The sequence below is a fragment of the Aphelocoma coerulescens genome, chromosome 1A (assembly GCF_041296385.1).
Source record: "Aphelocoma coerulescens isolate FSJ_1873_10779 chromosome 1A, UR_Acoe_1.0, whole genome shotgun sequence".
Classification (NCBI taxonomy): Eukaryota; Metazoa; Chordata; class Aves; order Passeriformes; family Corvidae; genus Aphelocoma; species Aphelocoma coerulescens.
Window position 1 is genome coordinate 32,635,566 of NC_091014.1, and position 20,711 is coordinate 32,656,276.

Below are 20,711 nucleotides of genomic sequence, written 5' to 3' on the forward strand. Positions count from 1 at the left end.
TAATTAGAAAGACAATAGCTAAACTGGAGCTCCTCAAGCCACATGAAAAATCTGCTTGGCATTTTCTACCTACCATTACTGTCCCTCTGCTGCAAGAAATACCCTCCCACAGAAAATGTGAGGAACTGATGGTGACTACCATTTTCAGACGAGCCATATCCATCCTGCCTTTCAGCCAGTGTCCCCTGGGATGACAGGTAACTTGGAATGTCAGTAGGCAAATTTGTTTCATCTGTGGGGAAGCAAAACACACATAAAACCAAGCCATCAGCATACTTCAGTTTGTAGAAACATTTTAAACTTGTCAGCAAAGCACTGAAAGTAACAAATAATTCACCTTTCTGCCTCTGAGTCAAAGCACACAAATGTTCCTACAATAAAGTCACTGCAAAGCAACCACAAGCATTTTTCTTTCCTTTCCAAGGCAAACCTTCAGTTTACACACCTGTATTTGTGATGCTGCAATCTTCATTTCTTCTTCTGGTGTGGTAGATGATGACCACCCACACCAAGGAAGTGCCCACCACACAGCAAACCACAGCTATGATCACAATGCCAACTGTGGCCCATCCATCATCATCAAGTGATGGGGCAATATTTTGAGGAGAGTCACAGGTGGGAGTAGGAATTACATTAAGATGGATGTTGCCTCGTTCCGTTCCAAGCGTATTAGACATTTCACAAGTGTATTTCCCAGCATCTTCTACATCTGTATCCACAATAATTAGTAACTGATTGCCTGCAGCAAAGAAGTGTCTTTCTGTTACCACGAGAGGGCTGTCATCTTTAGTCCAGTTCAGTCGGGGTGGCGGGCTACCACCAGCAATGCACTGCAGGACTGCAGTTTCACCTTTTGTTACAGTTCGATCCAGCAAAGGCCGCAAAAATGATGGTGTTTCTGAAAAGAAAGCATAAGCCTTATATTCTAAATGATCTTGCAAGAGTAAGAAGTGTCCCTTTCCTTCATAGCTCATGAGCAAAAGCTAATTTAAATGCCTTAAGTAAGGCCTAATGAAGCTTACTCTCATTCTAAGAAGAAACTAAAGGATTTGTACTTAAAGCCTACAATTTGTCAATTGATCCGATTGAGATACTTGACTACCTTACAAGGTAAAAAGGCCAAATTATATATGCTTAAGATTTCAGAGAATTACAATAAAAATGGTTAACAAAATGTCAAGAAATCAAAAGTTAAACAAGTCTACTGTCTCTAATGAAAATAGAAGCCCCTTCTTCCCTCTACCCTATGCATACTAGATGTGTATACACTGAGAAATGTAAATAACTTTTATTATTTTGCATCATAATAGTGATTGTGCTGTTAAGGTTTGGCAGTACCTTACCTAGTACTGTTAGTGTTGCGTTAGCTGAAATGCTTCCAGCAGTGTTTTGAGCTGTACAGCTGTAAACACCTGTGTCCTCGATCTTTACATCAACAATAAAGAATACATCATCTTCAGGCATGACATGCATGCGTCTCTTGCGTGCTGCAGGAAAATCTGTTCCACCATCTTTTTGCCAAGCAATCTGTGGGATAGGATGCCCAACTGCAGCACATTCCAAACGTGCCGTTGCCCCGGCTCGAACGGTTAAGTCCATGGGGATTTTTGTAAATGAAGGAAGCACTAAAGAAAAGCCGGTGATACCAAAATCAATACTTCAAACATACTTTTCCTTTTTTGTACAGCATTTTCTTGAACACCCTTCGTGGGCCTAAAAACACTAGAGAAACATACAACCTAAATTGATCAGTCGCCAGCAGAAAGGGAGGGAACTGTGAACTATGTGAGACCACCTAGATCAAAATCTCATTTTTGCTAACAGCCTCCTACATGACCTTTCCATAGCATCTTGAAACAGAGCACACGCTTACCTCCTGTGAGGAAAAGATAATATTTTTCCATCTTGTAACATTGATTTTGCCAGATTTACTATTAATTGGGTATGTTATTTGTTTTTTCCTATACTATGCTTCAGCACACTGGGACCAGAGGTAAAACTGAATGGTGACCTTGGAAGTGAATACATTTTTAAGAAGTAATCTCATATTAAAGGATCTTCTAAAAGATGCAGATGATGAGAATGGAAAAATCTATGATTACCTATCTTGATTAAAATCATTCTAAGTCCACAAGCAAAACACAACATACTTACTGTTTACTGTAAGTTTGGCTTTGACAGAGTAGGATGAACCAAAATGATTTGAAATAACACACTGGTATTTCCCTTCACTGCTGAACTCGACATTGCGCAGTCGAAGGATGGTGGTGTACTCCATCACTTCTCCGCCCTGGGCCCGGAGGTGTGCGTAATTCTCCATTTCAGCATCTTGCAGTAATTCGTTGTCTTTCTTCCATGCAAAAGTCATTGGGGAATCACTGCTGCTGGCTGCCGAACACACAAAACTTAAATTGGAGCCTTTAATTGCTGACTGGGTTTCTGGCTGGACAGTTATCTGTGGTTTAGGAAAATCATCTGCACAGAGGGAAAGAAAAAAAATAATGTGATGCCTGAGGACTCTTTCCAGAGAGTTTGTAAGCCTTGTTTTATAGGTTTGAGAGAAGAGTCAGATAAGTATTTATTAAAGGGATCCACAATGCTTTTGTTTTAAATTTTGTTAGCCTTATGGCGTTTAAAGATGCCGTATTTATGAGTTTATTGTGCCAAGCCATCTCTTATTGAGGAAAAAGCACACTTAAAAGCAAACTGTGTGCATAGTTTATTCAACAGGAGCACTAAAGACGGAAGAGTTACCTCCTGACATCCGTAGGAACTATTCTGAACATCAGTCATGAAGCCTACCTCTCATCTTTTACAACACCTCAGTCTGCTGTGAGTTTTTCTTTATTGAAAGCATAGCTCTTCTGCTATCAGAAACTGCAAGTTACAGTTGAGGGCTTTACCTAAACCCACCAAAAAAATCATGTACAAGTCAGTGTTCCAGTGATCTGCATCTGTTTGTGCCAAAGGGGATGGAAGGTCCCTTAAGCAGGGCAGAACACAAGAATTTCAAGAATTGCTGGAGGTCCCTTTACTATAGGAAAGTTACCTTCAAAGTGCCATTTTGGGAGTTTACAGAATTAGTTGACTTCTGAATTATTTATTCAACTGTGTGTACACTGCATGTACAAAAGCAATGGGCAAGTAAATGCTTGGTCACCCAAAAGCAAAAGCCTTTAGCATATTCCAGACTTTCAAGATGTCTCCAATCTGTGGACAAACTTCACAGGAACTGCAGGGAAAGCCCTGTGCCCCAAAAATTCCTCCCTACAGACCCTGCTGTTTTTCCTAGCCCCTTTGTCTCATCACATCTCAACTGCGTGGGAAACAGATGGGGTCAAAGTGTTATTTCTTTGAAGAACCTCCACGCTGTTTGCTACAGAAGAAATGAGATGTGCAGAGACAGCCTAACCTTGAACTGTCTGCAAAACTCCTGCAGGCATGAAGCTGTGCTCCAGTGACAGGGCAACATGGATCTGGGACTCTAGACATAGGCTTTAAGAACCTCCCAGGCCATTAGCTTTTCATGTTTCATACCCACATCTTAAATCCTCCACGCAAAATATACCATTTGCAAATTGAGTTAATACATTCACTGACTTTGCACAGGGATAACTAAATAAAACACTCTAAATACTTAAATTAGTCTTGTGAAAGGACAAGAGAACTACTTCAATCTTAATTATTTGAGAGGAAGGGGTGATAAAAAGGTCACTCAAATAAGCATATAGTACAGAATACAGAAAAACACACGAGGATAAGACTACCATTGGAGACTTTAGCTATTGCATGGCAACTGTGGTAAGTATTAAGTGCAACAACTGACTCAGTACATTTCTTTTTACTAATACATCTTAAACAATTTGAAATTAATTACTTAAAAATAGCATTCAGAAGCTAAAAGAAAGAACACAATTTCCCCTGATTTAGTGAATAAAAGATATATATTTAAATCCCCAGCTTAATTTTTTGACAGAATGCATTTCTCATAAATCAGGGCGTCTATTTCATATATACTCCTTTAGCCACTGAGTAATCTGTAATTCCCTGCATTATGTCAACCTCTCCTTCTCACCAGTAGCTAGAATCTGCTCATTATTTAATTTATTAAATATTTGACTGCTAATAGGAAGGGAAAAGGCAACATTTTGGTACACTATTTTATATTCTGCACCTGCTTTCACACTGAAAAAAGGCTATGAGTAGCAACAGTAAAAATTAACCAGTTATATTTGCTATGAGAGGAAGTTATTGAGAAAACACTTATCGTTTTGTCTCCAAAGAATAAAAAATTAGAATTTTCTTTAGTAAGAAAAATAAAATGTATTCAGCAAAAATGCATGAAATGCAGTTAGTTTTTAAATTTCCTGGTATTTTCAAAATTCCCAGTTTACGTATCAGAGTACTCAAATACATGTCTTTACTCTGAATGCTTAGTTTCACTTTGCTTTAAATAGAGAACATAACATAGGTGATAATGAATGCTACTAAACACATAGAAAAATTTTACTTTTAAGGCAGATGCTATCACCTTAAATTCTCAGATCCTAAAATAAAAATATTTTACTAGCATCTACTATCTGGTGAACTGAAATAAAAAACCACCAGTATTGTAACTGTGGTAATCAGGTTATTTTTTTTAACAGTTTATATAAAGGCAGTAATTTACATACTACAAATAATTTTTGAAGCAGACAACAAGCACCCATAAAAAATGTCAGAACTGAGGTTGGTATGGCTTTACTTCCAAATTTTATCAGCCCTGGAATAACCTCAAGACTAATGGAGTATGAAAAAAAATTTCATATACTCAAATCCAAAAACTGCATCCTAATGTTGCCAAAATATGCCTCTTTTAAAAACCACAGTTATCTAAGCAATATCTTTTAAATCTAGAGGCACATTCATTTACCCTCACAAGCTGATGAGCTTTCACTTGCATGCTATGCTATGTTCTATGTAAGCTGTACTTGAAATAAAAGTCAGAAGACCATCACTCCCCTGTGTTGTACAAAGCCACAAGCTTTGAGCACCTACATCACAGTCTGAGAACAGAAGAAAATGTTAATAAGTATCACATCCTCTCCATTTTGTTGCAGAAATCACAACATATCAAGGAACCACAAAAAACCCCAAGCACACAGCAAAATTTAGTTTATGGAATGAGAAACTGAGGCTACACTCACCACAGACAAACTCATCCAGGCTGACAGCAAAAATACTCCTCCCTTTTAGCAGCTGAGGATGGGCACAACTGGCATTTACAAAGTTCTGGAAGTTGTTCTCTGACATCCACTGTGGTAGCCATTTTAACTGGCAGTCACACAAGAGACTTGATGTGTTGAAGTGCCTAAGAAAAAGCAATTAAAATCAAAGCCTGTTTTTTTTCTGTTTGCAATACAGATCTGTATGAACAAACTTTTGCAACAAAGCTAAGTTTTCAGGTTGAATACACATATTGAAAGAGAAAGACAGAAATATTGTTCAGCTCTAATTAGCGACACCATTGTCATGACTCCTACATGCCACAGAGCAGACATGTTATCCTGAACTCCCAGCTTCAGCTATGAGTTCAGGCAAACAAGCATGTTTGTAGTGTCTCTCAATACAAAACTACAGTCTGCAGCCACACACACAGAATGGGCATGCAGGAGAGCAGTCCAGAAGGCAGGTACTCTGAAAGTCAGTATCTGAGACAAATTCATTCTCTAATTTCCTTTTCAGCCAGAATTTATCTCGGTGAAGATATTTAAAAAGATGAGTGAGAAGAAAAAGAATAGTAATGTGTTGAAATACCAAGTGCAGAACTAGTTATTAGCTTACATAACCTGTAAGAGTATCTCCATTCACAGAGGGAAAAAATAAGAAAGCTAAGGAATATTCTGGTAAACATCTAGAATCAGAAGTTTAAGCAAGAGAAGTTCCCAGTTTTGGCTGAAAACTCAAATCACCCTTAAAAAACATATTAAAAACCCACAGTCAGTAATAAAATACCGCTCTTCAAATCTCACTTGTTCTTGAAGAAAAAGCAAAAATAATTCACACAGATCCACAGAATATGCTGAGTTGGAAGGGACTCACAAGGATCATCAAAAGTCCCACTCCTGGCCTCGCACACAACCATTCCCAAGAATCACACCATATACCCAAGAGCACTGTCCAAATCCTTCAGCGATGTCAGGCTTGGTGCTGTGAACTTCCCCTGGGGAGCCTGTTCCAGCGCCCAACTACCCTCCAGTGAAGACCCTTTTTCTAGGATTCAACCTAAATCTCCCCTGACACAACTTCAGGCCATTCTCTCTGTCCTGTCACTGGTCCCCACAGAGCAGAGATCAGTGTCTGCCCCTCATCTTCCCCTCATGAGGAAGTTGCAGACTGCAATGAGGTCTCCCCTCAGTCTTGCTGACCCCAGGCTTAACAGTCCAAATGACCTCAGCTGCTCCTCACATGGCTTTGCCTCAAGGCCCTTCACCATCTTTGCTGCCCTCCTTTGGACACACTAAGAGTTTAATATATTTTGTTATATTGTGGCTCCCAAAACTGCACACAGCACTCGAGGTGAGGCCGCCCCAGTGCAGAGCAGAGCGGAACCATCCCCTCCTTTCCCTGGCTGGCGATGCTGTGCCTGCTGCACCCCAGCACAAGGGTGGCCCTCCTGGCTGCCAGGGTACTGGTGACTCATATTCAACTTTCCCTCGACCACGACAACAGGTCCCTTTCCATGGCTCTGCTTTCCAGCACCTCATTACCCAGCCTGTACCTACATTCAGGGCTGCCCTACCCCAGGTGCAAAACCCAGCGTTTTCTCTTGATGAACTTCACACAGCTGGTGATCACTCAGCCCTCCCACTTGTTGAGGTCTCTCTGTGGGGCCTCCCTGACTTCAGGGGAGTCAACAGCTCCTCTCAGTTTCATGCCATCTGTGAACTTGCTCAGTATCCCTTCCAGTCCTGTGTCCAAGTCTTTTATGTAGAGCACAGGGCCGAGGATGGAGCCCTGCTGAACCCCACTAGTGACAGGTTGTCAGTTTGATGTCACCCCTTCCAGTATAACCCTCTGCACCCAATCCCTGAGCCAGTGCTGTTCTGCATTGATCAATCAAAAAAAGGGGTAAAAGGACAAAAACCCATCCTCACTAGAACACATTTTTTGCAGTGACCGCTTCACGACTTCTCTGAAGATCTGTCTCTCTGCTACTACAGGAGAGAAGGAGCCAATTACAAGCACTGACAACCAGGTCTTTACAAAAGAATTACAGCACTGCATTTCAGTGGTCCAGCAAGCTTTAGCTCAGTGATAGCACTGCTGATCTTAGAGCACATTACATCAAAGTCTCTCTTATCTAAAACCTGTTAGAGTTCACCCAAGTTAAAATAAGAAGACAACAAACGTAGGAGAAAGTGAAATGCCTCCTATCCTACACTTTCTCATTTAAATACCCCCATCATATAAAAAATAAAAAAACCCCAAAACACTGACATAACCTTTTGATGTTACTTCTTGGAGATTACAGCAGGAGTCTATCACTGCATCAGGTGACATCTTACAAGGCTCTTATTTATATATTTATCAGGATACAGATACTTAATAGAGATGACATCTTTTGATAGAAACTTACAATTCCTTGAGTTTCTTCATTTGTGAAAATGCATTCCCCTGAACTGACATAATTGCATTGTTACTTAGATCTCTAGGAAAAAAAAGAAAAACAGAATGATTACAGTAATTTATTAAACTGAATGGATTTAAGACTCAAGCAACAGTTTGCTATTTTATTGATATACAAAGAACTCTCAAGCTCAAAAGTGAAAGAGACACAAATAAGGAGTTTCATAGCATGCTTACTACGTAAGAATTTCTGCATTAATTCCAAAATTCATACTCAGTGTAACTCCAAAACTGAAAAATCTTCTGAAGATCACAGCAGCAATCATGGTAAGTGTATTGCATCCAAAGTCGTAAGCAAAGCTTGTTAGTCCTACTTTAATTTCAGTTAGTATCAAAATTCATTTTATTCCAATTTTGCATTAAATGTGACTTTCTACTACTTACAAGTGTTCAAGTGCATCCAAACCAGAAAATGCTTTCTTTGTAATGGATCTAATCCTGTTTCCTTGGAGTATCCTGAAAAATTTAAGCACAAGATGCAGAAGAGATGTAATTAAATGGGAGAATTTTTGAGCTGAATAATTACATTTTTGGCATTTGTTTTTGAACTGTGACTCATATTCACCACTCACCCATCTCCAATGGAGCCAAACGTCTCACATCTAAAAAATACTTATTTATTCCCCTTGAATAAATATCTAGATTTTACAATGATTTTAGAAGACATTTAAGATCTCCAGTTAACTGACATGGATTATTCTAAATGTAAAACTATAAACACCTTTTAATTTCATGAATTTGCATTTGAAAATTTCAGTGCAATGGAGCCACTTCCACTGGATGTTGTTTTACCTTATTAAAGACTATCCCTGTCACTATGCCTTTGTCATATGATACACTTATTACTCCTTACTATAGAAAACCTCATTATTTGATAAATATGTCCATAAATATTAATAATACTTAAAATATTTCAGATTAGTTTGACTTGGAAAATCTGGAATTTCTTTTACTGAAAAGGAACAGGTGATAGAGAATAAATGGGCAAGGGAGAAAAAAAAAATCGTCTCTGCTACGGAAAATTTAATATCCTTAAGTGTTGGGGTTGGGCTTGTCCCTTGAAAGACACATAATAAGCTAATTTTTTTAAGGCATGATGATAATACAAATATTGCAGCAATACTCACAGCTTCCTAAGTTTATCTAAGCCAGAGAAAGCACCATTCATATCTTCAATAGTCCATGATATTTCATTGTTTTTCAGATCCCTGTTTAAGAGGGGAGGGGAAATCAAACCACAAAAACTATTAAAAAGAACAAGGTACATACTTCTTCAACAGCATGTATTATTTTTTTAAAAATTCTAAAATAGCTTTCTGTTAGGTTGGATTTTTGTTTAGCTGGTTTTTGGGGTTTTTTTTAAGAAAAGCTTTTCCTGATTAACTTTGTAATTTCAATTTTTCCCAAGAGACTTTGAAGATTATTAGTACTTTTTGATAATTAAAAAGATCACAAACTCAACAAGTTTTAGAACTGTGAGCAAATAAACCCACATACCCCTTCAAAGGTATTCAGATACAGGACTAACTTAAGAGAAGGTGCATCGCAGGAAGAGAAAGGATCAACTGTCATCCCTTTGAAATGAAACACCATCATGTCTTTTTAAGTCCATAATAATAACACCCAGAGAATCATTTTAATATCCCCAAATACCTGCTTAATTATCTGTGAAGCATAAAGAGATTAGAGATTTGTGTACATAATGGTCTGTCAGCAAAGAATCAACAGGGTAGGGCTGGAGGAGAAAGAAAAATGAGGAAAAGTCTAACACTTAATTCCTAAACACCTTGCAATTCTCTAACTTCCTCTCTTTATGATCTCCAACTCTCTGTATTCTTAAAAAACATAGTGTACACCCCTCTAATTTGCATCTTTCCTAGATGCCCTAAGCGTGAGTATGTGAACAAACCCCTGAAAATAAAGCCTAGAGGGAACGGCAATCGTTGTGCTCATCTGGCTGACAGATGGGTCAGTGGTATGCAGTGGGAAGGTTTTAATGAAGTGAAATATATTTAGATTAGTTTACTTTGTTCTTTCCCTTCCTTTAAGAAACGCTATTTCAAAACATGCTCAAATGCTTAAAGCAATTGTGCAGTCATGACAATGTGTTTTGTCTTCTTATTTCTACCATGAGGGAAAATGATTCAATTAGGACACAACTATGATCCAGATCCCCAAAACTGTGGGTAGCAGCTCTGCTTGCTGCCTTCAAGCAGAGATATGCCTCTCCCACAATAATGCTACTGAAAGTTTGTATCACTGTTACCATCAACATTGTGCACAGCCTTAACAAAAGAGTCCCTTCCCCAGCTATTCTGAAAAGAAATCCTACTGTACCAAACTCATACACTGATCAGGGGAAGTTAATAGAACATTCTTGTCTATTTCAAAAGGAAAAGAAAGAACCTATAAACACAGGATTTTTCTTAAGGTTTTTTACGTTACAAATTGAGTTTGTCAACTTACAAAATCTGTAGACTGGAAAGTCCCTTGAAGGCACAATCAGCAATGTAATTTACTTTGTTGTTTCCAATGTACAGTCCAACCAGCACGCTTAAACCAATGAAGCTTGAATCATCTAACCTTGCTAATTGATTGAATGTCAAATCTCTGCAAATTTAAAGGGGGGGGGGAAAGCATTTTAATGTTCATGCTGAAGTGCTTATTTAACTCAGTTCAACCCACATAAATTTTCAGGGGGGAGCACAATTTTTCCCCTTATGATTATCACACAAACCTACTACACCATTTCTGACCACACAGCATTTTGCATTGTTTCGAACAATTCATAAATTACTGAAGAAATAATTTCCTTCATTTGAAAATGACTGTGTTACAGCTTTAGTACAACTGCTACAGTGAAACAAAGCAATCATAGTTAACTTCAACTTCTTTCAACAAGATACAACTGTCTAATACAGTAAAGTTGTTGTCACCTTGGAAACTCTGCTATGAAAAATTCACAAATCAGTGGTAAGAAACTCATGTTTGGGCATGTGCCCGGCTTTTGAAACTGGAAGAGAATAAAGGTACTCACAGCTCACTGAGTTTTTGGCAAAACTCCCAGGCATCAGGGCTGATCCTGCTGATGGCATTTTGGCTAAGATGGAGTTGATGCAGCATCAGTAAGCCATAAAGCCAGCCTTTGGTTACCTCTGTTAAGTTGTTATGGTCCAGCTGCCTACAAACACATACAAACAGAAAAAGACATAAGGTTCAGAAACTCAGCAGCATGCATGCTATGCCACAGGTCCACATCTGAGCTCACAATACTGGCTAGATAGCTGGAGCCTCTATTTAAATTTAGAACTGTATGCATGCATTTAAAATGTGCTGCTCTACACATTCACTACTGACTGCTTGCTGCTTTTCAGACCACACCACCACATTTTAATTCAAAAACACCTTAAAATTTTACCGAGCAATTCTATTAATTTTGTGCAAATCTACTTAATATGTTATCAGCACAGCCTACCAGCAAGTTTGATACTTACAAGACTTCCATGTTGGTCAAACCCCAGAAAGCACCATCCATGAGCCTCATAACCCCATTTCTCTGCAGTTTTAATGATTTCAAAGCAGGAAGTCCTTGGAAAGTAAGCCCATCTATTTTTTTGATTTTGTTGCGATTCAGCTCCCTGCATCAATAAAATTTACAGTTACAGCACAGTAATTTTACCTATGTGCCAACAACCTTTCTTCCCTCTCTGGAAAAAACTTTTTAAACACTTTTCTTGCACATAAAACAGAGACAAAAAGTAATAAAAATCAAACATTTTATTGTAATGCATTATGTTCAACCATGTTAATACCGTTGTGCCTTTCTGATACTGAGGACAAACAAGTACTTGGTAGTTCCTTGACTTTCAGTCTTAAAGAATCCCTGCAGACCTAGAATGTCATGGTTAATCCTGTTCGCTAATTCAAAACTGAAAGCAAGTTCCGCCAAGCACTCATTACGTATCTCTCCCTTCTCCACAACCAGTTACACATAGTGCCTTCCCTCTTTCTCAAGTGGTCCTGGCACGAACCCTTCTGCCACTACACTCACCCTCTGCCACTACACTCACCCTTTCAGTCAGAAACTGGGAACATTGTGTATCCTGTGAGGGAGCTGGAGGGCCTAACTATCTGGAGGGCAAGACACAGTGACAGGATTAGACAATACTACCAAAAGGTAGTATGAGGAGTGATCACCTGCCCCCTCAAGGAAGTCTTAGATCTACCAAACTAAGAGGAATCCTCTCCTTCCAAAACTTACTGCCCCATGCAAAGTAAAGGTCTAAATAATCCTCTCCCCATAGTTATACCATCATTATTTTTCAGGGTGTCAGTCCCGAAAGAATTCACCTTTCCTCTATGGCAGTCTGACACAAAACCCACCTGATAACAGACCTGAGGGAGAACCCTACTTCTCATCGTGTGTTTAAATATGAATAAAAAGTGAAGAACATTCAATAAGAACAGGTTTTAGTTCTTCCCCACTCCTCTCTGAATACTTTCAGGTGATAACACAAATTTTTTGCCTTTCTTGCAAATGAACTACCTAACATAAGTCGGTCAGTATACCAACTATGAACAAAGGGAACATAACCAACATCCAAAATTTAAGGTGAATGTGAAGATCAGAAAGTCTACCAAGATCATTAACAAATCCCAAGCTCTGCAGGACTGTTCTCATACTCTTCTACTGAGGCCTGATTAAACCCTTCCTGCATTTGTACACAGAAGAAACACAATCACTGTTTCCAGAAGTGTCAAGAACCCTAACATTTCAGTGTTCTTATAACCTATCACTTTCAAGGTTAACCTAAGAGACTCTGTCATTTTTAACTCCTGACTATCTGATATGGAAAATAATTATCCAGGATTTGACAAAGTGCGATCCATTCTCTTGTCCATTTTCTGCACTTTCTAAGTTTTCCAACAACAACAAAAAAATCCCAGTCTCTTTCATATAACTTTATTATTTATTCAGTAAAACATTTATGGACAGCACTCCATTGGTAAAGCTGAAGGTCCATTTATTCAAGCATATTGCTTATTGTCATGCCATGTGAAAGCAAATTAATTTCCTTCACTTCATTGTGAAAGCACAAAGTAAGTAAATGACTGCTGCAGTGAACTATATAGGTTTACTTTACTTACTATTTTCCTGATGCTTTTTTACAGAAATATTGCTACTACCCCTTTTCCAGACTTTTTTTTTTTTTAAAACTTTTAAAAAGCAAACACAATTTTAAACACAAAGACTGTTCACATCTCACCAACATATAAGACTAGTTTTGTTCAGTACAACGCTGCAGTTAGTAAGGGTTGTAGTAATATGTTTTCTCTGTCTGTCTCACTCTGCCTCTGGTTAAATTAAAGGCTAAAGTTCAAGCACTGCCAGTGCTTTGGAAAATCTGAAAACAATTAGTCAATTGTAGGTTACACTTACAGGTGCTGCAGATGGGACAGTTTAAACATCTTTTGAGGAATTGCTGAAATTTTGTTCCTGTTCAGTTTCAATACTTGAAGTGTGGTAGACAAATTGTCAAAGGTACCAGGCTCCATAGAGGTTATTCGGTTACTGTTAATATACCTGTTGAAACAATGTCTAGAAGGTTAAATTTACAGCTATTTAATAAATTCTTAACAACAAGTAGTGAAACACAAAGCTCCTGTGGTGCTTACTCATCTATAAATGGAATTTTATCATATTAATTAGAGCTCTTGACAGCTAATTCTATAGTCAAATAGTATTTCACCACCACCATTTTACTTTATTCTGCCAGAGTGTGATAATGGAAGAAGATAATGTGGCAATCCTGTTACTTTTTTATCAGTGAGTATATCTGGCATTGCAATATTCCTGAACAAGAACTGAAGTGTATTCACAAGAAGTCTATCAAACTCCATATAACTACAAACTAGCCTATCCACGGGGAATGTAAATTCATTTTATTGCATAATTATTTCTCTCAAGAGACACGTCTGTTTGTTTCATCTCAAAATAATGGCCTTAGCCTTTTTTAATGAATTAAAAAACATCTCATTGTAACAACTCATATATTCAATTTAGCAGCTTATCTTAAACTAGACAGGTGAAAGTAGGAATATTTAATGTCATTCTAACTAAAAGAAGATTTAGTACCTTAATAAACAGCTGCCAATCTAAATTATCAAAGAAGATTTTTCAAAGTAACCTGAAAGAAGGAAAAAAAAATTAATTTTTACTTACAGATACTTGAGCTGTAATGGTGGAAATGATGACATTTTTAGCTCAGATATATTGTTGTTGCTCAAGTCCAAAGTTTCTAGACTCTGAAATGGCTTCAGATGTTCAGACAAAATGTTGGCGATCTTGTTACTGGTCCTGAAATTTAAGGGCAGTAGGGAAAAGACTGTCATTTCCAGAGTAAGCACATCTTAACTACACAGCTCTGGCAAAAGTTAGTTCCTAATTCCCCTACTTGAAAATAACTTTGAGTTACAGAAAACCAATAAAGTATGCTCTTTATGCATAACATTAAAAATTTCCAAAATCACAAATTGGAATAGTCTAAATAAACATTCATTAGTATTTCTTAAAATATAATCCCAGGAAACTATGAAAAAAATGCAATATGGTAAAATTACTGCACTTCATGACTGTTAAAAAGAGATGTAAAACTCTATCATCATCTGTTTCTGAACAGTAGAAATATCTGGTACTTGCATGGAACAGTATGTCACAGTATTGCAATGAAATAAGGTTAGAGCTGTTTCCTATTTTAAGCAAATTAATATCATAGTAGTGTTTCAGGTTTTTTTGAAAACTCCCTTGGCATGAAAGTCCAACTGAATTTCCAGGAAAAAAAAATAGAGCTGGATTATAAAAGATGGATGACAGTGCACTCCCTCTGAAAAACATTCTCTAATTGTGGAATTAGACCTAGTATTTCAACCTACAGATTTTTCTACTAAGTTGGCAAAGAACAAAAATTCTGCTCATTACAGGAGTTTTGTCTGGTCAAACTTCAGCTCAGCATCACACCCAATTCCACAACAAAACATATCCAACAATCTGAAGACGTGGGTATCATAGGCTGCTACAAGGAACACCTCTTTTTTTACTTTCAAGGACATGAACTTTTTCCAGAGACCCTATTTCATGTTCATACCCAGCAACCTACAAGTTTTTCCCATCTCAGCAGCAAAATGTGCAGAATCATACATGAACATCAGCAACATAAATAGGTTATCCGTTTGGGGGTACCAGTACATGGGTGAAAGCAGATCATGACCAATTAAACAAATGTAACCTGAAATGATTCTTGTTACCTTGGTAAGTTCAAGTCAGTTCTAGCTGTGGTACAATCTGTACCTTGTCTGATGAATTACCAAAATTTAGGAGCTTTCCCCAGATCCTAGATTGGAGGCAAATGCAATTTTAGTAAAACTATCAACAAGAATATTCATTCTGGAAGGTGTTTACCTTTACTGGAAGTACTTGCTCTGATCAAGCAGTAAGCCAAACATTAGGGTAGCATGGACAACCCTCATGTATTCAAGGGGTGTGGGGGAACTACTGCTCTAGACAAAAATGTCCTAACTCACAAACTGAACCAGAAGTGAGATTAATGGGCTTTCTGACCACGTGTGGGAATGGGTAAGTGATCCTGCAGCCTCTCCAATGCTGAGCTTGTATCATGTTTCATTCCTTAGGCTGTCTGGTAGAGGTACACTGCATTTTTTAACTCTTAGCTAAAAGTATTTATAATAAATGGAAACAAATTACTTTAATAAAAAACAACAACAAACACCACCACCATGCGTCAGTTCCACCAGCCAAATAAGAATGTGAGTTAGATAACAGGTCATAGAGCCTTGCATTTATGCATTACTTTGTTTATAAGGTAATTACTAACAAGGTATTAAAACTGCCAATTACTTGAGTGACGAATAAAATTTTCCTTGCAGTAAAAGTGTGCTCCAGCACAAGCCAGCAATTTCCTGAACTGCACGCCTCCTAAATTGCAGTGTGAAAGTGTTCAGTTATAAGACGGCTTGCACAGTACTGTCTTTGTGTCAGCATTGCTCCATAAAACAGAAATTCCTCACAACTGGCAGGATAATAGCCCCTGTATTACAAAGTTTAGTTGGACCTAATGGAACCAAATAAAACTCTTACAGTCTTCAGAGTAGCACTTAAACCAGCTGGCAAATTACCTGACACAGACCAGGTTACAACAACAACAACAACCCCAAACAAACAAAAAACCCAGAGCTTGTTTGTTTCAGGAACGTTTTTCTTTTTTTGGAGATGTTAAGGCCATGTTGAGGAGTGATGAACAACTTCTTTTGCTCACTGAAACTGCACTACACATTGCAGTCCTAGTCCATCTGACAATCAAAACCAAACCAGCCCTCACTGCACCTTCCTGCTTAATCATATTTGTAGAAGTTACTCAGTTGCGAAACAGCTGAATGGTTCACTCCCTATTGCTCCAACACCCTAGTCCAGTTTCTTTTCTAAAGAGTGTAAGTGTAATAATTCACACCTGGAAGATTACTCATCACTGAAGATATCCAAACAGTTTAAGACCCAACTTTATTTAAAATGAGAAAGTTCAACTCTAATTTGATTTTTCTTCATCACTTAAGCAAATTGAAAAAAACAATGTAACATCTTTCTCGTAACTGCCAAATCATCATTAAAATAGTCAAGAAGGACATGCTTGAAAACACAAGCCTATCTTAATTGTCAAGACAGAACCAAACACTATGTGTGTGGGTACAATGACATTAAAGTTTTTTCACTGAGAGGAAGGTGGGGGTAAGAAAACCCAAAAGAAAACGTTTCCTGTGAGATGCTGCTACAGACAAAAGGAGCTGCATACACCCCATTGGTTTACTTTCACAGACCTTCAAGGGGAGATGAGAGAAATAGAGATCCCATGCAACAAGAAAACCAGCACATCAAGTTCTCCCAGAAACAAATCTGCAGCAATTTGATAACAATTTCTTCATGTGGATGGAACAGCAACATGCTGCAGCTTCCTTACAACTTCTCCTGTTACAGCTAAAGCAGCAGGAACACCAAGGAATGCAGATAAACCCACCAAAAATATCTACGTGAATTTGAACATGCCTTTTGCAATTTGAGTGCCTACACCCTGACTTGCAGCAAAAAAACCCACAAACCAATGACCATGAATGCATACAGCCTGATTTAATAACTTTTACATAAGCCTGTGTGAATACCAGCTTAACAGAGAATACCAGTTTTTCATTATGTGTATGAGAAACCTTAGCCTTCCCTCTCAACATTCATGACTTTAAACACACCAGGTAGGCCAGAAATCCTGTAACAGCCCTACAAATCCTGATCTAAAGCTTCATTCCATGTAAACAGCTACCATACATCTGACATACCGACTTGTACTTTCCTTACTCTGGGGAAATACAAAGCAGCACAGAAACTTCTGTATCCATTTTGCTGAGGGTCTAATTAACGCCTTTCAGATGTAAAAGCTCTTAAGTGCTCAAACATTGCCCTCACACCAGTTTTTAAAGATCTGAGATAGTCATACTGTCTCTTGATAAAGACTGTCAGTATGAAATGTTTTCTACCAAAGAAAAATATCCATGTAAGCTTCATGGTCCTGATGAGTTGGAACTCATCAAGCACACTGTAACATGGAAAATCCAAGGCAACAGATTAAAACCTGAAGTCCTATCTTTTGTTTCTCTTTGAAAGCTCAGCACAAAATAAAGACTCCTGCACTTCCAGCGTAACTTTTTCTTCCAGCTATATCCTGATCAGCAGTGTTTTGAAAACTTCTTAGTTGGATCTCACCCTACTATCCTGACAAGGAGTATGTGTAGGAGCCTGAAGGTGGAGCAAGCTGGTAAAAAACAAGTAAAAGTAAAGGAAAAAAAAAAAAAAAACAAGTAAAAACCAAGTTAAAAAAAAAAAGTAAAAGACAATTTTGGAGAACAGTCCATGCAGCCTGTTCTGCATACCTGTTAGTAAAGTAACTATCTTAACATATGTGTATATCTGAACTAACACAGTACCTCCTGCTCCTCAACTAAACCCTGAGAGGCAGAATAATCTGAACCACAAACAGGCAAATTAAACCATAGTGGAATCTCCTGCTGGAAAATGAGTGGATACATGAAGAGAAAAAAAAAACATTTTGGTAGGACTAGATGTATCTTTCTAACCAGTGCTGAGGCTGAGATATGGAAATTGATGGATGCCTAGTCCGACCATCTTGTGTTTGTACGGATTCCAGATTAGAGCTCTCTTGGAGGCAGCCATATCAGAGTCCTTGCAAAACCAACATGACTGCCCACATCTGGGCATGTTCTGGGTGGTCTCCATTGAGTGTCACTACAACTCACAGCCTCCTTTTAAATTTTTCTGGGTTTTTCACCTGTTCTTGCTGTCACTCACCAGCTGGCATCATATTCATATAGCTGGCATATTCTTTCTTGCACTCCCCCTCCTCCCCCCAAACTCCTTTGGGAGCAATGATGTAAACATGCTGTGTGGAAGAAAACTGAAGCAAAAAGAACAAACACATTATACGATATACAAAGGATCAAGACTGTAATTGGAAGTGCTGGAAGATACATACCTTGTGGCTTTTAGGATAAAGCTAGACAACTTTAAGGAATACTTATCAGAAGAGCCTCAGTAACTACTACTTCCAGAAGAGCAAAAATGTTCTTTTCTTCAATTTCTACTCATTTGACTACTGAGACATATTGCAATGAACAATTACATCATTTAAAATACTGAAATTGTGGTTTTAAGCTGAACACTACCCTGAAAAAAAAAAAAGCAGTCTCTGATGTGAATGGGACTACATGCTCTTCTCACCATTAAGACACCCAACTGGACTGAATTAAGGAAGTCTGGGGGTTTTTTTAAATATTTGCAAGTGTTAGTCACAGAAATATTACAAGCGAAACTGTTTGTCTCCAAGACAAAGTTAGCAGAAATGGAGCCCAGATTCTGGCTCACTTCCAGTTCTACTGGTAGGTTTACAAGTCTGATGACTCTTTAACACACGAGCTTCTTGTGTTCCTTGAGGCATGCAGCTGTTCTTTCTTTTGATGGTCTCCTTCATTCCATGATCCATGCCTTCATTCCTCTTTCAAGCCAGATGTCAGAAAGACTCTGCTTTTATATTTTGTGTTTTTTATGGTATACAGGCATAAAATAGAAAATGAAAACTCAGAACTCTGTAGGCTACTGATACCCTGTCCAAAACTTGAAACCAAAGCTTTATTGATTCCCAAATCAAACAAACTGGGAAAGGGGAAGAGAAAGATACAGACTGAAACAACTCAGTGATCAGACATGTCTTCATCATCAAAAAGAAGAAAGAGGCAAATCCAAACTTTCAAACACATGATACTTCCATAACAATTCTCTTCTGATTCCAGTCACAGTACCAATATGCAACTAATTAAGCTTTCCTTCCAAACTCACTTCTTAATACCCTGATGTCTGTTTCCAATTCAGTTTTCTGGCTTTTCCAAAATAATCACAAGTTACTTAGCATGTGATAGACAAGTGAATGTGTAAGTTCATCCCTTTATTTTAACAACTGTAAACAAAAGCAATGCAGGCATAACTATTTTGGCAAGAGCTGCCTGCGGGAGTAATAGCCCAGTGCAGACTTGGTGTGCTCTGTGACAGTTAATGCTAAAATCTTGGAAAACTTTAAATATGACTTAGATTAAACCCACCATAGTGCCCTCCAGTACAAAAAATCATTTTTCTAATCTAATATATAGAGTTCCTAGGTAAAACACCTACCCTTTATTGTTACAGAGCAACCGTTCCTTTTAGAGGGTGCAGATCAAAGTCTAGCCAGTTCAGACTGCACACCCTTTTAGATATATCCCTAACTTCAATACAAGGTGAGGAATGTTCTCCCATCCACTTCTTTCACTGAAGGCACAAGTGATTTCACTGCTCTATTGCAATCACCACCACCAATTCTCTAAAACATAATCCAAATGCTTTTGCCTGACCTCTTAATTTCATTCTCACTTCTCTTGTTTTCCATCTCGTATGCCCTACTCCTCTGTAAAATTCCTACCACTCTTCCATTCTGTAATATCAGAACAGTGTTCTCTGTTTTTGTAGTCCATTACTATTCTTTTTATTTCACCTTTTCCTTTACCACTGTGATCAGAAAATCATGACAGATTTATCCACTGCAAATAGATCAAAGTTTGCATTCTTTTCCACTCTTATTGCAAAAGCATTAATCTAGGCTCTCACTCTTTATATTTTTGCTACAACAAACTCTGGGTTTCTACATACTTCTCTTTCCCATCAGTCAGCCTAAATTGCTGCCATAAAAACTGAGTTTCCATGTCTGCAAGTCTGACTAAGTCAGGTTCCTTTTCAGATTCTTTCATTTACTTCCTCTTAAGTCTCCACACCAAATGTCAAAGACTGCAAGAACTAATTCCAGTAAGTTCCTCGCTCTAGCTTTTTGCTCACAACTTCAGACCAAGTCACACATGGTTTACCACCACTCTCATTTTTGGGACATTCTCCAAGTAGCCTTATGCCTGAAGCCCAGTCTGGCATTCCTCTATCCTTTCTTTCACTTCTTCTTCAAAACAAACTCTTCCAGGCAGCATCCAAATCTTAATCCTTCCCATAATAAAGTGGTAGCTGAAGAGATGACAAGGATGTAAAATATTTGACCAACGTTTTCTTAATACTGGGATCCAGACTTCAGTTTAGCATGCTAGCTTTATAAACAAACAATACCACTTTCTCTGGCAAGCACAGGAGGGAAAGGCATCCACTCCTACTGAATGTAAGCTTTCATTTTCAGGAGTTTCATCTAAACATCTTTCTAAATGCATACCGAGACAGTGTTCTCCCGGATTTTACACACAGATTTCACTCCCAGACCCCTGTGATGACAAGGAGCTGAATTTCTCATACCTACCCCTATACCAAACAATCTTGAACGCATGGATTACGAAAAAAAACCCCTTCTATCTTTACTGAAGGCCCTTCACAGGGGTTTAAGTTA

At 38.2% G+C, this 20,711-nt stretch overlaps 1 protein-coding gene across 2 annotated transcripts in view; it reads right to left on the minus strand.

The window, feature by feature from the left end:
- LRIG3 (leucine rich repeats and immunoglobulin like domains 3) overlaps nucleotides 1–20,711 on the minus strand; it is a 42,766-nt gene that overhangs the window by 8,142 nt on the left and 13,913 nt on the right. The window contains exons 4-16 of one of the 2 annotated variants that reach the window (XM_068998147.1): nucleotides 13,892–14,026; nucleotides 13,109–13,252; nucleotides 11,163–11,306; nucleotides 10,706–10,849; nucleotides 10,135–10,278; nucleotides 8,796–8,876; nucleotides 8,053–8,124; nucleotides 7,619–7,690; nucleotides 5,187–5,350; nucleotides 2,155–2,475; nucleotides 1,344–1,625; nucleotides 446–898; nucleotides 140–232 (exon numbers count right to left, since the gene is read on the minus strand). In XM_068998147.1, coding sequence (XP_068854248.1) covers nucleotides 140–232; nucleotides 446–898; nucleotides 1,344–1,625; nucleotides 2,155–2,475; nucleotides 5,187–5,350; nucleotides 7,619–7,690; nucleotides 8,053–8,124; nucleotides 8,796–8,876; nucleotides 10,135–10,278; nucleotides 10,706–10,849; nucleotides 11,163–11,306; nucleotides 13,109–13,252; nucleotides 13,892–14,026 — 2,249 coding nt within the window. Of the gene's footprint in view, nucleotides 1–73; nucleotides 233–445; nucleotides 899–1,343; nucleotides 1,626–2,154; nucleotides 2,476–5,186; nucleotides 5,351–7,618; nucleotides 7,691–8,052; nucleotides 8,125–8,795; nucleotides 8,877–10,134; nucleotides 10,279–10,705; nucleotides 10,850–11,162; nucleotides 11,307–13,108; nucleotides 13,253–13,891; nucleotides 14,027–20,711 lie in introns of both variants that reach the window. The other variant, XM_068998139.1, reaches the window with a different exon arrangement.